The 18,294-nt window shown below is 38.9% G+C and overlaps 2 protein-coding genes across 8 annotated transcripts in view; one reads left to right on the top strand and one right to left on the bottom strand.

Annotated features, from left to right (window-relative positions):
- loco (locomotion defects) overlaps nucleotides 1–16,631 on the top strand; it is a 147,875-nt gene extending 131,244 nt beyond the window's left edge. For 6 of the 7 annotated variants that reach the window (XM_065236687.1, XM_065236791.1, XM_065237030.1 and 3 more), the window contains 5 exons: nucleotides 5,899–6,240; nucleotides 6,310–6,935; nucleotides 7,000–8,093; nucleotides 8,157–8,645; nucleotides 15,661–16,631. In XM_065236687.1, coding sequence (XP_065092759.1) covers nucleotides 5,899–6,240; nucleotides 6,310–6,935; nucleotides 7,000–8,093; nucleotides 8,157–8,645; nucleotides 15,661–16,382 — 3,273 coding nt within the window. In that variant the 3' untranslated portion in view covers nucleotides 16,383–16,631. Of the gene's footprint in view, nucleotides 1–5,898; nucleotides 6,241–6,309; nucleotides 6,936–6,999; nucleotides 8,094–8,156; nucleotides 8,646–8,719; nucleotides 8,816–15,660 lie in introns of all 7 variants that reach the window. The other variant, XR_010518755.1, reaches the window with a different exon arrangement.
- Nucleotides 16,632–16,691: 60 nt separating this feature from the next.
- Nucleotides 16,692–17,673, bottom strand: Hr83 (Hormone receptor 83; the record flags this gene model as incomplete). Its single annotated transcript, XM_065238520.1, has 3 exons — nucleotides 16,692–17,079; nucleotides 17,257–17,360; nucleotides 17,468–17,673. Coding segments are annotated over 3 exons (687 nt in total), but the record flags the coding sequence as incomplete, so codon positions are not given.
- Nucleotides 17,674–18,294: the final 621 nt, after the last annotated feature.

Raw genomic sequence — 18,294 nt, 5'->3', positions numbered from 1 at the left:
AAGGGCCATTAATGCGACAGTTTTTCAAGATAGACGCACATTTTTGTCTAACCCGTACGATGTACGCGGGGACTTGAAGTATGTCTCCAAGTCCACAGGCAAAAATGTGCGTCCCTCTTTTTGCTCATAAACTGACTGCGGCTGTGGAATAGTTCTAGCGACGTTTTCATCACTACCTAAAGCCCCACGTTGCGAGAGCATTTCCAGTCGATGGTGTGTTATAATGCAGTTCTTCTTTACCCAACTATTGTGTTGCGTATGAAGTAACATAAAAACACTTTGAATGAAACATTTCATGTAAAATTAAGTGTTCTCAAACCGAAACATAAGCAAGTTGACGAAGAGAACATTTCAAGCGGCGCCGGTGGTGTAGTGGTAAGCGTGATTACCTCTCACCCCAGCAGGCCTGGGTTCAATCCCAGTCGGCACCGTCGGGATGTTTCTGAGGCATAACATCTCTGATCACGCCTTCCTTCGGAAGGGAAGTAAAGCCGTTGGTCCCCGGTTCATGAGTTGATGAGTCGATAGGTAGGGTACAGGTGTGGGAGCTGCCTTCCTGGCACGTCGGTAGCATTGGTGCTCAGCACGGAAAACAAGATCGACGGAAAACAAACCAAAGGAAAAAAAAAAAGAGAACGTTTGATTGAATCGATTTTCTCGTTTCTTTCAACTGATTCTTATGTTAAAAGGGAACCGAAATTTACATGACTTTTTCGTGGTGCGTATAGGACTTTGCACGGATCTCTCCTGTAGTCAGTACTTTGTCTAATTCCCTGCTAGAGTTGTTAAAGTGTGGTGATAAATAGCAGCGCCGAGATCATAACCAGCAACAGCAATAACTAGATCACCCTCAGGGTTATCCACTTTTGCAACCAACGTGATTGCAACAATTGCTTGTCGTTTCCGGTAGCGACAATATCAGAAATCATGGTTTACATGGGTCAATTCCACAGGCACGGTGGCCAAATACATAGCGTCATACAAATCATCCTCCTCGGATGAGCGATCTTCATAGCCACCGGTAGCTCACTCTGTTTAAGTAATCAGGATTTGTTCAATAAATATTGTGATACCCTATTGCGCAGTCTTCGACATAATAGAAAGGCTTTCTGTAAGGGGATGTTTACCGGACCGGAAATAAAAAAAAATTATCAGTACGTTTTTATTTTTCTAAAAAAATAAAAATTACCAAAAATCCAAGAAAATCGGTTTCTTCCTTAGATTTTTATCAAAAATTACATGTAAAATATTTTTTTCTATCTCATCATGAAAAAAAATTGGACGCTCAGCAAAACCGAAAATTCGATGTTTTGTGGTTTTTTGAGTCCAACTTTACGCCATAATGATTTATAAAAAAATATTTTTGCACGTGAATTTTCCTTGAAAATTTTGAAAAAATAGGATTTTTTTTTAGATTTGTGATACCTTTTTTCATCGTGGATATCTCACAAATAACAATTCAATTATTCAAATTGGCATGAACAAAAGATGGATGATTGTCTCATATTTTCGATGGTGTTATTAAATTGCTTGATTTAAAGATTGGTAGCTAGAAATCAGCGATGGAAGTCAAAAGTAACAGTTACGTTACATCAAGGTATACCTGAATACATTTCAACAACCTAAACCCGAGCCTTAACCCCTTCGAACCTTACCCTTGGCATACAACAGAATCACATTCGACACCTCGAGGAAATCGATAAACTTTTTTTTTTCAAAATCCCCGCTAATCTTCATGTAGCCGTCCTCCGCTTGCAGCCGATTGAACAGTTCCACCTCGCAGTTGTTATCGTTGTTATATTGTTCCATAGTCAACGCCACGGATGAAGAACCACATTCAGCTCTCTGGAATCCATCCGACGGGGTATAGCTAAGGAACCGGCATGCACCAGGGCTACGATCAGTCTTCTTAGTACAGATTTGGTGTGGTTTGCTTATTCTGGTGAAATTTCCGTGCAGCAGCAGTGATTTGAGGCTGCATTCATAATCTTTTTTATCACGCTTCGTTTTCTTGCACAATCACAAAAGTCATTAAATCTTCAGGTTTGCCAAACTCATGGGATACTTGATTGACAAGCTTCGACAAAGCGTTTGGCATAGCTTTCGGCACAGTGAAAACTATGGGCACAGATTGAGGTGTCCAGAGTTGATTCCCTCTTGGAGCTTACGTATTTTAAAAAGTTAATCACAATACGTTTAATTGTTATGAGTGTTCATTACAAGCACTTTCCAGGCATAAATCAGGATCGTGTAAATCGGGAGAACTGGGAACTAACCGGGATTCCATATCATCCGGAAAAACTGGGAAATAACTGGAAATTTGATTGGAACTTTAACATATAATTTTTATTAAAATTGCAATTTGTTGAAGTCTCTGAATCTTGACATGTTTTGTTAATCCTGGATCTTAAATTTTTGTATGGAATCGAAAACTTAACTACATTATGTCTTTGAAGCTTATCTCAAGATATGTTTGCACGTTAGGAATATGATCATTTAAATATGGCTTCAGAATTACTTTTATATTCTGGATTCACCTCAATCTTCTTATGTTTTTTTTTCCGGTAATTCCTATAAATTTCTACCATAAAAGTAAGAAGTTGGTACAGAACACTTTAGGAATTGCATAACAGTTTTTGGAATTAACTCTACATGCGTCTTTGTATTCTTAAAGTGAGAAATTGCTTTACTTTTCTCCATCCATCCATCTTTACAATTCGCTTGGAATATTCCTGGAAATTTTGTGATGTGCCTTTTATAATATAAAAAAGCGTTAGCCCAAAACATTCGTGGATTTCACCTCAGAGTTCAATAAAAATTTCCTTCAGAATTTCCTTGAATGCTCAAGAAGAAGATCTCTTGGAATCCCTCCGTAGAATTTATGTCTTTATGAAAATATGCTCAAAATTTTCAGACAAATCCTCCCTACCTTTTTGATATTTCTTCAAAATTGTCATTAAATCCTCTAGGAACACTCCGGAAACTATCATCAAACTAGCTTAAACTTCTGTTCAGATTTTTTTCTCGCTATATTGAGCTTTAGATTCCCTTGGAATTATTATTCATATTTTGTTGCAGCTCTCATCAAAATTTCTTTTTGATTCATCGACCAAAGAATATTAAGAACCAACACTAAGAAACTTTCAGCCGTAGGTGATCGTTAGGTGTAGTTTCAGGATTGTAGTCATATCATTCCGCATTTGCATCTCCTGCTGAATTTCCTTGGAATGCTTCTTTAAATCCCTTCCTATATGGTTTTGTGTTCCCTTGAACACTACTCATAATTCCCATAATATAAATCTTATGTAGTTAACCTTATAATTTTCGTGAAATAATTCTCAAAATTATCTAAAATTTCTGTTCAAGTTCCATTGAAAGTCTCTCCATACTTCCTTTATCGTCATCCCTAGAGTTCATCTACAATTTTCTTCAAAACTGCTTTGGCATTCCCATCAGAAATCTCTATCCAATGCTTCAGAGTGTCAGAATCCTTAAATATTGCAAAGTCCAAGAGCATTTTTTTTAAATATGAGATCTATAAAATACACCATATTTGAAATGATTGAAAATGTTGTAATGTTAAAAAATCCTATTGTGAGAAATCAAATCTTATTCCGTGGATCTTATGATTTAAAAAAAAAATTGCTCAATCCATCAATACAGCCTAGTGGTGTTCGAAAAATTTGCATGATAATTAGCCTTTTAGCAACATTTCTAGTTTCTGACTTGATAGAACTATCTAAACTGAAAACATAGAAATTTTTGAATCTCTGGAAATTTACTTTGATGATCAATAGAGGGAGGGAGGTTTCTCCGATTTTCTGCATTCCAAATAAAATGCCACTACTTTTTTTCAGTGACATAAATTGCTGAAATAAATCCGGTGATCCTTTTTTACCATATTTAGCTGCTTGTATGAAACCGGGAAAAATATGATGGGTAACCGGCAGAAAACCGGGAATTTAATTTCTTAAATTCAGTCGCCACCCTGATAAATAGGTAACCACATTTTTAAACCCAATTTGAGCCCCAAAATAGTCTCATTTGAAAACTACCCAGTCAAACAGAATGCACATATATTCAAAGTTGTTTTTGTGATACACATACATATAAACAAACAAACAAATCGTAAAGAATGCATAAACATGGCCTACGCGTACAAAAGTGGCGGCCATATACGTGCAAATTTTAATTTATTTTTAAACGATTTGAATTAACATCATATACGATTGAATTTGTTGTAACAATTTGAAAAGTCTTACGATGTAATCCAACCTTATTTGTGAAACATCTTCGGAATGAGCTGCAACCTTGGTTAATCCATTCTTACATGATATATGATATCGCATCGGTTTCCGCAATGCTTCTCATTGATTCTGGGTGAAGCATAGCTTGTGCGTGCACGGATGATCTGACCGACTCACGGGCTTTTCCAGGAAAAACTTCTCGGATATGAGGAAAATCGATAGAGGTTTCACTCAGTCTATTAGTGTATTCTTCCACTGAGTAAAATTTTCACGGTTTTTCCTAAAAAAGCCTGGAAAATTCAACTCACTTTTCAGTAAATCCACATTTGAAGAAATTGAGTTGGTCTGAACGACCGTGTAGCTTGTAGGTGCTTTCGAGCATCCGGAGAGCTTTCTACGGTGTAATGGTAAAATATTTCACAAGCGCGGTGTAACAAGCTCATCAATTCAAGCTTTGCAATGCTCGTGAACGCTACCTTTCTAGTAGGGCTCCCGAGTAAAATCGGATAGCATAATATTTTCAAAATAATAATATATATCGAATAAATTTTCAATGGCGACCAAAAATATCCATTAGTACCGTCTCAATTGCAATGACGCGATCATCTAGAAAAAATTGATAAATAACAGATTTTTAGCGATGGACCCAATCTTAGATCCATAGGCCAACATTAGAGCCATTTCCCCTATTTGATGAAAAGAGCATGTACATTTACCACTGAAAGCTATTTTTAAACTTTCATTTATTGTTTAAGTCGAAATAAACTTGTTATCAAATAACTTCTAGAAGTAATTCTTAGAAGTATTGCAGTGGGTTTTAATAAAATAATAGCTATGGGAAAATAAAGCAGGATACTTGCTGCTTGCAGATACTTATTGATTTATTGCTATAATTTTGGTCTTTATTGGTGGAGCCTGTAAGAAGTTAGATTTATTTTAATAAAACGCTCGATTTACAACTTTTTACCTAGTGGACAAATTTTAGTAAAATTAGTGGCAGATGAATGATGTTTATTACGACTAAAAATGAGCAAAATTTCCAGAAGTTACATTCATTTTATTAAAAAAAAAAAAGTTTTTCAAGAAAATTGCGTTTTCCTTAAATTGCTCTAACTTTTTGAAAACTCAACCAAAACTGCCGAATACTGAGCCAATAATTGATAAATATATGCTGAGTCAGCTGTCAAACATTCAGAGACGTATCTTTTTAACTTGTGCCTTTAGAGCCGTTTTTCTAAAATTTAAGTACTGCTGTACGATCAATTTTGAGATACACTGTATGCTAATAGATCGTCGAATATTGTTATTGTACTTTTTTGCTTATTATTCACAAACACCAATATAAAACGCATACATTGATTAGTGATCATGAAAGCTAGATTAATATTCTTTTAACATCCTTCAGATACCATTTAGATCTATGCTTTGTTATGATTGCTGTTAACTTGACCACACGGTTGTCAAATCATGTTATTAAGAACGCTTATATCAAAATATCAAATTTTGTTTTATTTCTCTGCTCGCGTTACCAAATGTCCTAGCCAAATACCAATGTAGGAGCGCATCATGCAATGTCCATCATTTCAAAATTAAAAAAAATTCGTCCGATTACGACTCGCGTTAATTTATCGCCGTTAATTATTAATTTCAGAACAAACAAATCAACCACAATGCTTCCCCATTCCGTCGCTGGGGTCAATCATCGCTGCGGTCCCGGTCCGGAGACCAGCGAACGCCCGGTTCGTCCCACCGAAGGCCCTCTTCGTTGGCAGCCTCGGAGAGCGATGTCTACACCAAGTCCATCGACGATGACTACAGTTCGACGAAGAGCGGTTACAATCCGTACGCCGAGGCTGCCAGTACGGTGACCGCGGATTCAACGCAGACTACCGGTGGTACGGCCAGTGGCTACAGTGGCCCACCTGGGGTTGCTTCGTGGGGAACGTCCTTCGAGAAACTGTTGGAGGATGCAGCTGGTCTGCACACTTTTTCGGTGAGTGTTTATAGAATTAGGTATTAATTATTTGCTAGCGATTTCTAACAAAACTCTTTGTGCCCACAGGAATTTCTCAAGAAGGAGTTCTCCGCTGAAAACATCTACTTCTGGACGGCATGTGAGCGCTACCGACAGATTACCGAGTGCGAGGAACGGGCCAAGGAAGCGCAAGCCATCTTTGTCAAGCACCTGGAATCCGGCTGCAGTGAACCAGTCAACGTGGATTCGATTGCGCGAAATATCGCCAAGGAACATTTGCCGCAGGCGGAACCGACACTGTTTGCGGCCGCGCAGAAGCAGATTTTCAATCTGATGAAATTCGATAGCTACCAACGCTTCATAAAGTCGGACATGTACAAGACGTGTCAGGATGCAGAAGCAAAGGGACATCCGTTGCCCTATCCTGGAGAACAGTTGGATCCGCTGCTGCGAACTGGCTTTGCCCTGCAAAGCACAACCAAGCTGAAGAAGTCGTTGAGTAACGCGGAGGACCGACGGCGGAAGTCCTTGCTTCCATGGCACCGCAAAACGAGGTGCAAGTCCAAGGACCGTGCGGACCAGGAGGGGAGGAAGGAAAGCGGAAAATCTTCACTCTCCAATGGAGGTGGAACCGGAGGTAGCAGTAATACGTTGAAGGTCCTTTCGACCAATTCTACTAGTGATATTCATAGTTCTAGAAGTTCCTTAGCCAGGTGAGTCTGATAAAGATATGCTATTAGCTATCAATTACTAATGCCGTTTGAATAAATCTTTTAGTTTTGATGCCGCCATTGGCAAGTCGTACGATCAGGACGACACCCGCAACACCTTGTGCCGTGTGATATTATCGAATGGAGCAACGACGGTGGTTCAGACACGCTCCAATGAAACCATCAAGGAACTAGTCGAACGGTTGCTCGATAAGCGAGGCATCGTGTACAATGCGTACGAAGCGTTCCTGGCAGGTAACCACAAGCCTTTGGATCTGGACGGTCCGTCTTCTAGTCTTGCCGGAAAGGAAGTGAACATCGATCAACGGGTGGTGTTCAAGTTGAGTTTACCGAATAGAAAAATGATTTCCGTCAAAAGTAAGGCCACCAAACCGCTGGGAGATGTGTTGCGGCCCATTTTACTGAAGTACAACTACGAACTGGATCAGATGAACGTCTATTCTAAGGATGCCTATCTGGATATGACCTATCCGGTGACGAGTGTCGATGGGCTGTGGTTGCAGGTCCGCAATGGAAACGAGAGTGAATTCCATCAGGATCTAACGCGAACCATCGCATCCCGTTCGGAAAGAGCATACGTCAATCAAGCACCTCCGCTTCCTATAATCGCTACCTCTCAGCACCAGCAGATTATCAACCATTTCCAGCAGCAACTGCACCATCAGCAGGCACAATCCCAGCCCCACAGTTTTGCGATGCCTTCCTCTAATGGGGGTGCTTCCAACTATATAGCTAAAAAATCACAACACATGTATATGAATCAATCGCACAACAACAACAATAACAACTTGCAATTGAAGAGCAAGGAAGATCCGAAGGATGATACTAAGCAAGAACTGAACATGCTGGATGAAATTACCAATAAGGTATTCAACGAGCTGATGAATGGGAAAATCGTCAACGGGAAAGTCCCGGAAGACTGCACCTCGGATAGTTCGTCGACGCGAAGGGATCGATTCCGCCGAAGGGGGTCAAATGCCCCATCGGAAAGCGGTCGAGGAGCGAAAAACAAGAAATGCTCTACCGCAGGATCCGATGATGGTGGCGAAAGTGTGAATAACGTTGGCACCAAGAAGCCTATTATTGCCAAACTGAAAGCTGGTGTGAAGCTGCAAATTCCTATGCGATCGCAGAATGATGGTAATTTATCTATTTACTGGATTTGTTAAACCAGAACCGGTTCTAATGGTTTTTATTTTCTAGAACTTCTCGAAGGACTCAAACGTGCTCAGCGGTCCCGCCTGGAGGATCAACGCGGTACCGAAATCAACTTTGAGCTGCCCGATTTTCTTAAAGATAAGGAAAACTTTACAACCGGTGGCCAGTCGACGCCGGCTACGACGACGACCTCAGCGTCCATCGGAGGTCCCCAACCTTCGAAGCTCTCGCGAAAACCGGGCGTCAAACGACCGGAATTCACTACCAGCTCTTCAGTTGAGTTCCCACTGGGTTCCAGTACAAATGGTGGATCGCTGCAGCAAATCAATAAACCTCAACCGGCACCACGGTTGTCCATCACCAGTACCAGAGGTTTGGGCGCAGGCAGCGGGGGCAGTCCAACGTCACCCTGTGGGCCCGTTCAGTCGGCATCCAGCGAAAGCAATCTGAATAACCTTTCGCTACGGTGCAACGCTTCCCCGTTGATGCTGGACGATAATGGAAATGGGTCCCAGTCGGAGAATAGCTACGCGGGTAGGTTGAACGCACCGTTCGATGATTGTGAGAGATTATTGAAATTTTCTTCTAATTTTCCAATGTTAAAACAGGAAGCTTTTCAAGTGTTATCGAGATGATCATGAGTGTTAAGTGAGGGAGCCTTCTTGAAATGTAAGGCCGGACAACGATACCCTACATAAAATATGGTATTTATCAGTATGGTTCTAGGGTACTCTGTGTCATTTTTGTTTTTGTTTTGCACTGCCATCAGTAGCACTATTCTTTCGATATGTCGTTTATGAGGCATTGTATGTGAAGTAGAGTCTACGTTTCTTTTCATTTTAGCCTTTTGCGTAACGTTTTGATCATTCATGTAGATCAGATTTGGAATCATTCAGTATTCGTGTGTTTAGTTAGAAATAATTAGCTAGAAATTGTAGTATTTACAACGTTTGCGTAGTATGTGAAGAGTTGAAAATGTCAGAGATAGAATACCAGTAATTTTTCCAATCGCTCTATCAGAGGCGCTGGAAATGAGTGGAACAGGTAGGACATGTTCTACGCACAAAAATACCCGTGTGGGACAGTCAAAGTAATGTCCCCATGATTTTACAAAAAATCGAGGAAAAAATGAACGAACCATTTAAGTTTGTATTCATGGTTTCAGATTAGCTCGATTCACACCATGAAAACTGTACGAAAGCCCAACATGGTTTATTCAAAGAGTGTGAAGCATTGGCGCAGTGAAGAGAGGGGGTTAGGGTTCAACCGCGCCCTCCCCCTGAGCCTTGAAGCAAATATAAAATTGAGTTTTTGAACAAAATGTAGGTAAACTTTTACCCTTGCTCATATGTCCCTAATTGTATTTAAAATAAGAAATACTGTTCGCAGCAGGTTTGTTGATGAGATGATTGAAAAATAACTTCATTTTGTTTGCCAGCAATTAGATACCAAACATATTAGCACAAATCGGTAAAAAGCTTATTTAGTAGTAGTGAAATATTATAATATTTCGTAGTCACACAAATAACGGAGCACTGTTGAAGTTTTTGGAATGTTTTTAAAATACGAGAATTCTTTTATTTTGATAACGGTAAAAAACAAATTATTTTGTTTAACTTATCAGGTATGTTTTCCTCCATGCGTGAAGTTAACGATTTACATAGTTGAAGATGCTTATCGACAAATATCAGATTTAAAGTGTTATTTTTATACGATAGATGAGGAGATGAATGTATAGAGTTGATAGTTCCGTTAGAGTACGGCAGTTTGAAAATTGTTTACAGAGAGTAGAAAGCGAGCAAAGGTCAACTTTGAGGAAAGCTTGAATCGGATTAATCATTTGCTTTACCAAAAACTCCCTTTTCTGGAGGGAAGGTGAGGAGTATCTCCCCGCCCTCCATGAAGTTCTCCTCACAACTTCTATCCCCCAGAAATCCATAAGAATCCATCTCAGCATTCCATCGGACATCATTTCAGAATTAGGTTGACAAATCTCCTTAAAATATTTCCGAGAATTTTGAAGGAATCCTTTCCAGCACATCTTTGAAATAAACACTTAAATTTTCCTCAAAAATTTAAGGTATTTGCGTCAGAATAGAATAGATTATTCTTTAAAACATTTGAAACCTGAACATTCTTACTACTTCCAGAGCGTTGAAATTTGACCATTTGATTGATTTGGTCAAATCTAGAATCTTGAAATTATTCAAAATCCCTCATTTTGAGGATTTTTCTCAGCCCCAGATTGTTAAAAAATACGATTCCGTTTTTGTTTTTCTAAAAGTAAATCTAAATGTTTTGTATAAGACATAAATTAAAAAAAGCCTTATAGAAATTTTCTTAAATCCTCTCCTGCTTCAAGATTTGCAACAATGTTTCCTTGATCACATTGCACACTGGGCCAGGAATGCAATCTATCGGAGCAAAATTAATAACTTCGAAATGAAGCATTTCCGCGACTTGGTGTCTTCGGCAAAGTTTCTCATCATAATTATGACCACCTATTGACATAAACAAATAGTTCAAAACTCTTCCGCATAGATGGAGCCACAATATAACTTCTTTCTCTGACGTTTTTGAGATTTGATGTCTTCGGCAAAGTTTTTTATCTTGAAAACGTAAAAGCCTACTGGTTCCAAGTTATAAGGAGTCAAAGAAAAAAAAATGTCGAAAATATGGTTTTTTCTTTCTGTTTCGTTTTTTTTGCATACAACCATATAATGTTATATTTTTCTCTTATGCAGATCCATATAAAAAAAACTTTTGTAAAGAAACATACCGGTTTAAGCTTCAAATTTTAAAGATATTGTTGAAAAAACGAAAATACAGCAATTTTGTAACTTTATTATCTTCCAAAGCGCAAAAAATAGCAACCTGACATTTTCAGTAAAAATTAAGCAATACTCGATAAAAAAGATATCAAAATATGAGAGAGGCACAGACAAACAGACATAACACTCGAAAGTTGTCATCGAACAAGCATTTAACGGTCAATTTAAAAGTATCGTAGTTGGTAGTACCGCACCCTGTGGCGCGCATATTCAATTCCCTTGCGTTTGACGTTTAAACACTACCGCCATCTGTTCAGCGTACTACCAACAATCAATACGAAACTAACGATTTTAAATTGGCTCACTACTTGACTAGCCTATTGGTCCCAAGCAAACGATTAACGTACCCCATTCTTGTCGAAATTCTACTACTACACAATGTTTGTTTTGATTAGCTATGAAAGTTTGACAGATAAAATGAGGGGTTAGTGGATTTTCCTATGTTTCGAGGGGTGAATCGATTAGCTTTGGACCGAAGCGAGAACCAGAGCTGAGCCAAAAAGTTGAGCACGTTATTTCGGGACCTTCTTGTCTTAGAGTTACCTCTATGGTACTACCCACCACAGTGTATTGAACAGATGGCGGTAATGTTTTAGCGACGATGTTTTACAGTGAGAAATATTCAATGTGTTATGTCTGTTTGTCTGTGAGAGAGGTATATGTTGGTGTTTTTGAGATTTCTTAATTTCAGTGGAACATGTTTTTTTTCCTAATTTTTTTTTTAATACATTGAAATGGCGTCAAAACTCCACAGCCTACGGCATCTTTGCGGAAGAATTTTGAACTATTTGTTTATGTCAATAGATGGTCCTTATTATAATGAGAAACTTTGCCGAAGACACCAAGTCGCGGAAATGTATAACAACATGGAATCAGACATGGATTTCCTGTCCATACACGTCACGCCGATTCCAAAAATACCTATTGATGGGTATTTGATAGAATTTTCAAGTTTTTCTCTAACTGAAAGCCACCATCTTGAAATTCAAAATTGCGTCAGACATCGATTTCCGGACTCTACACGTAAGCACGGCTCCAAAAAATTCCCATATTGTGTGGTATTTGACAGTTTTTCCAAGTTTTTCTGTATCTGCAAGCCGCCATCTTGGATTTCAAAATGGCATCCAGTCCTTAAACGTCACCTCGATTCCAAAAATACCCATATTGTGGGGTATTTGACAGTATTTTTTGCACATTGTAGACGAAATACGCGTATCGGTCAAGGATAAGCACATAAGGTAGTATTTTTCAGTTTTTCTCTAACCGCAAGACGCCATCTTGGATATCAAAATGGCGTCAGACATGCCTTCCCAGTCCCTACGCGTAACCTTGATTCCAAGAATACCCATATCGAAGGGCATTTGACAGAATTTCCAAGTTTTTATGAAACCGGAAGCTGCCATCTTTGATTTCAAAATGGCGTCAGACATCGATTTCCAGACTCTGCACGTCACCCCGATTATAAAAATACCCATATTGTGGGGTATTTTACAGTATTTTTCAGTTTTTCTCCAACCGGCATATTGTAACGATTTCAAAATGGCGTTAGACATAGTTTTCCGGTCCCTACACGTCACCTAGATTTCAAAAATACTCATATTGTGTGGTATTTGACAGTATTTTTCATTTTTTCTATAACCGGAAGCCACTATCTTGATATCAAAATGGCATCAGACATGGATTTCCGGTCCCTACACATCACCCTGATTCCAAAAATACATATATTGTTGGGTATTTGATAGTATTTCCCAGGATCGCAAAAAATAAACTCGTTATTTGGAGTTTACTTCGGCTCCGTGTAAAAAAAATACTTGAGTGTAGTAACAATCGGGACATTTTTGTGATTTGAACCGGGAAAACTCACTGTCCACTCTGTTTTTTTTTTTCAAATTTAAAAACTTATGTTCATCATGCGTGCTTATCAAAATTGCTAACTTTTCTGAAATGGACACTTCTAGACTAACATTTGAAAGGGGCGGAAGAGCCAGAATGTAAACAAACCATATTTTGCCACATATAGAGAGAACAGTTTACAAACTACGCGATAAACACGAAAAATTAGAAGAAATATCACTTCAAATCAACAAAAACGTTACTTCTTACATGGCGCATTTCCAACTTTCAACTCTATGATGCATCTGGTTTAATATGCCAAACGTACTGATTCTGTAGTATCTAGTCACGCCCGACTCATTTGGAATGCATCCAATTGATATTGCACGTGTAAACAACGAATAAAAGAAGACCAAAAAAATCTCCGGGCGTAATTCCACTCTCACAAAATTTGCGAATGAAGAACCAAGGCGGAACAACTAACAAAAAAAAATCCGAGGGTGTACTGGCGTATTACCAGTGTTGGCAGTTCAAAGGGCGGAAGATCCGTAATTATAAGGGCGTATCAGGCATAACATTTGATAACGGCACAAAAGCATTTGTAAACAAACTTTCTAAGGCCCTTTACACGCGAACCAAAGTACGCCCACGCAAACAAATAACATCATCGGATAGGGACAACTATCACCTTTCCGAAAGTGGTATTGGTTTGCGTTGGCATACTTTGGTTCGCGTGTAAAGGGCCTTAGAATGTTTGTTTACAAATGCTTTTGTGCCGTTATCAAATGTTATGCCTGGTATGATGTTTTCTTCTCAATTTCATGATAAAGAAAGCTTTTGTTTTGAATTTTTTGTGATGCATGATGATAGATTACACTATTGACTATATGACAAGCTTATAAAATCATCCAGAAAATGGAAAGTCGTGAAATAGGATTAATTTTTAGGTCGTCAAAATTTGGAAGTGACTTTCTCGATATGGTCATTATGGAATTACGCCATTTTCAAATGTTAGTCTAGACTTCAAAATTGTCCTAAATTGTGGAACATCAACTTTTAGTACAATTTTTGATTTTATTTCCACAAATAATTGTTATTGATTTTCATGCAGAAAACATAGTTTTTAGTCCAGAAAATTGTTTTTGCATTTTTGATAAGCTTTCAAATAAACATAAAGTAGGGTAAATGTACCAGTTATGGTCATAGTGACTAACTCAAATTTAAAATAAATAGATATATGTCATAATCTATGTTCTCGCCTTGCATAGAATTAAATTTGGTGAAAAATGAATAAAATTGAAATTCAAGATAGGGCTTAAATGGAAACATCTTGGGCAAACAATTGGTACACTTACCCTATTCAAATATTAAAAATGTACTTTTTTGTTATTGCAGTTTTTGTCAGTTTTTTTTTTAAATTTTTTATGAAAATTTATGATTTGTTTTGGTGTGTATGTTTTTTTTTAAAGGCAAACAAGTTTCTTACAAGTTTGTCTGAGACATCATTTCAATTAGATGATGCCGTTTTCGTGCTATGTATTGAAAAATATTAAATACGCCATTTTGAAAAATTAAGCGATAGTCAAAATGGCCAAATTTCGGCACAAAAATGGGAGGGGGGCGAACAGTTAGGCGAAGTTTCATGGAATTCAGTGAGGAAAATTAAGAGGTTGAATCCAAAACTTGACCGTAGTGACCGTGCTCGGTATCAATATTCCCTAATACAATTTGTATGGTTATGTTGACTAACGACGTGTTCAGGTTATCATCAAAACCATTTGTGCAATAGTTCGACCATTTTGGTTATCTTTCGGGTATGGTATTTTTTTATTAAGGTTTGGCGACTATGTTAGGCAAACCACTTTTTGCAGGCAATTGGTGCTAATTTTGATCACCATTGCAACAGTTGGACATTTGTGTAATTTTCAAAAGTGACTTATTGAAAATTGATAAAGTATTCATTTTAGCAGCTTTGTAGAAAAATTACCAACCGATTGGCTTTTTTAGAATTAAAATCCATCCGCTATTGACAGAGTAATAAGTGGTCAAACCCTGACCACTTTTCGTAACGCGGTCGATTTTGGATTTTTGAAATTGCACCCCCAATATGTTGTCGAAAAACGTAATCTTACATCAAAAATAAAATCGATTCGCCGGTTGGCGTGGAACTGCTCTATACCAATTGTCGCTTTTGTTTTGATGAGGTATTCTAATTCCAGAACAACATGTGAAAAGGGCATACAAGCTTTTTGTAAACAAACATTTGTAGGCCCTTTTCTCACCAACCGAGGGTCGCCCACGCAAACCAGCAATATCATCGGGAAGGGGAAAGTGTCCCCTACCCGGTGATGTTAAAGGTTTGCGTTGGTGTCATATGGGTGGCGAGAAAAGGGCATAAGAAGGTTTGTTTACAAAAAGCTTGTATGCCCTTTTCACATGTTGTTCTGGAATTTAGGTACACCGGGGTTAGTTGAAACGGTTTTTTCAAAGTTGAACTTTAAGCTATATGAAAAAAAAATAAAATAACATAGGTAAACCAGGGGCCAAATTATGTAACCAAGTCGAAGCGATAGCGGCGCCGGTGGTGTAGTGTCCAGCGTGATTGCCTCTCATCGCAAAGGGCCTAATATTGCATATGACAAATAAGTAAGTTCCAATTGCAATTCAATATGCCAGAGAGAAGATGCAATAACATTTAAGATGCTTCATTCAAATTCTTGTAAATAGCATTAGTCAACACGGAAGCTGCAGCTGAGGTAGCACTATATGTGGAATCCACATTGTGGATGCTTGGCTTTGTTCATCATGTGAAACTATTATAATGTTCCATAGAAGCAAGTCTCGAATTACAACAATGTTCCCTTCTGCTATTATTTCTCCTCCAGACACCACCTTGGTCTTCACCCACGGCCCAGCTAATGCATGCAACTCACCCGAATTGTCACCATCTTCCCGTACGGCTCACCATCGAGGATCGAACTTTCACCTCGGCAGTGGTGATCATTACGATCCATCATTACCCGCCAACGGATGCAGTAGTGAACTACCGGATGGCAGCATCACAAATTCCTCTGGCAACTACCATCCGTATCATCATCACCACCACCACCACCATCATCATGGCATGGCTCACCATCATCAACAGCAGCAACAGCAGCAGCAGCATCATCATAACCTCACGGCAAGCACTAGCAGTGCCAGCAGTAGCAGTACCAACAGTAGCAACACTGGCACCAGCACCAGCAGCAGTAGTAGCAGCGATGCGGATAATCTGAAAGGGCCGCCACCTTTGCCACCGAAGCCAAAAATTCTTCCCATCAAACCGTCCAACTGGGGTCACGCGCCACCGGGCTCCAACAACGGCAGTAGCACTATGAGCACCAGCTTATGTAACCTATCTACTAGCTCAAACGGGAACGGTATTAGTGGTAATAGTAGTAGTAGTCAAAATGGTGTAAGTAGTAGCAATAGTAACAGCAGTGGTAGAGAAAGACGATCGTCCGGGCAGCAGGGGGGCTCGCTGGAACGGCAGTCCCAATCACAGCAGCAGAAGCAGTCACAGACGAGAAGCGTTTATCTGGATCACGCAACAAGCAGCTTCGTGTAAAAGAGAAGGAAAGAGATATATATTTAGGATAATTGAATTCTTACATTGTTGACAGATGTGAACAGATTTTTTATTTGAAAAACAACGCTTTTGAAGCGATTTTGTAGTGGAACCTTCTTTGTGTGCGTATTCTTTTTCATAAAACTGGTTTTATTTATTTTTCTGTCGAATGTCTTGTATTATTTCAGAGAGTTTTCCCTTGACTATGTATAAAGATTTATATATTTAAAATACACATAATTTTCAAAAGTACATTTGTTTTTACATGGAAATATCACAAAACGTTGTCACAAACACCCCGCACGTATCGTTCGCTCTTTCTATAATTTGGTTATAAAGTGTTCCATTAGACCATCGCCGGTGACCTCATGAAACATGGCACGTACCGATGATTCGTAGCAGTGCATAGATAAACCTCTTAACCCGAGCAGCAGTCTGCCCAAGCGGTAGCACGAAAACGGTAGGAACATTGGTATGGTGCAACTAGCCCCACTGTTGGGCATCGGCGCACTAGTACTAGTGGCAGCAACAATTGTTTTGCTCGGATAAGATACCGATGATGACACTACTGCTGCGGCTGTTGCAGACGGAGGACCAACGATGCTCATCTGTTGCATGCTGTAGTGGCCTAAGGCGATCAATGCTGTCTCGGATGTGCTTTCCAGTTGTTGAGCTTCTTTCGCACTCAGGGCGTACTCTGGAGGGGACGAGAGATTAAACGATGGGTTAGAAGGATTTAACCCTGCCCAGTTGAGTCGGGAGAATAGAGGGGAAAGAAATGGGACTTTGGAAAAGTTTTGCCACCAAAGTGGACAACGTCCATATCGGATGAGTCCTACAAGCTACAAGCTATTCAATAAAACTAGATGTTTACCTTTCCGGCAAAGTATCATCGTCTCCAGCAGAGAAAGTTCAATTAGATCCACTTGTAGCGCTTTTGTGTGCTGAACAATCGTTCGAAGTTGCTCGTCGGCACATCTGGTTGTGATAAGAAAACAAAGTGTCGACTTATCAAATTTTGCGAGGAAAATCATAAAATAAAACAATTTATTGAGGTTCTCCAACTATCATCAATGCAAACGAACCTTTCCACGATGGAGGAGATATCGATGGACCAGTTAGCGACGCGCAGGATGAAACATTCGAACCAAACGTGTCGCAGGATTTGATTCTGCTGTTCATGGGTGAATGTGGCGAAACTTTCATTTGCCCTAGCCTGCCGGATGCATGCCGCCAGTACCTGGACGAGGATTTGCGTCGGAAGGTTATCTGTTATATGTCGGAAAGAGAATAAGATTTAAAATAGGGTAACTGATGATGGTTGGATCTATTTAGGCCTGTTTCACACGACGTCAACATTCATGTCGTATTTTTTTTATGAATTCAACATATAATTATAAAAAATGCGTGATTAGTGGACAGATCTACCTTTCTTGTTTCTAATAATAATATTAAAAGTTAAATATTATGAACAAACGATTTTATTAAACGTTTTTATTCAGCAAAGAATTATGATGTTGGTTGGACCTAAAAAATGATGATGGTTGGACCTATTTTTGCAAATGCTAGTTTAGCCCATATTTGTTCAAAAACTTTGTTTAGTGATTATTGGTGTCATGAAAAACCCCTTTTCATACAGTTTTTTTTTTATGAATTTGCTTTTTAAAAAAATCAAGAAATTTGAGTTTAACTTCGTTTTTAAAAAAGTTCACTTTCCACGCATTAGCTATTCATCATGGCTCATTTTCTCGAAAATCATTGACCCGATTTGAAGAATTGTTTACATCAAACTATAGGTATTGTGGTCCCATTGAAAGCTATCAAATATTTTTGGAATCGGTCAACTGGTTTCGAAGATATGGCCGGAACAAATTCCAGTGTATATGGAACATGGACCTAATTTTGACATGGA

The sequence above is a fragment of the Ochlerotatus camptorhynchus genome, unplaced genomic scaffold, assembly GCF_037179485.1.
Source record: "Ochlerotatus camptorhynchus isolate MF236.1 unplaced genomic scaffold, CSIRO-AGI_Acam_v1.1 ptg000004l, whole genome shotgun sequence".
In the NCBI taxonomy this organism is placed as follows: Eukaryota; Metazoa; Arthropoda; class Insecta; order Diptera; family Culicidae; genus Ochlerotatus; species Ochlerotatus camptorhynchus.
The sequence above is the reverse complement of the archived record's forward strand: the minus strand, read 5'-3'. Positions and strand labels throughout refer to the sequence as shown.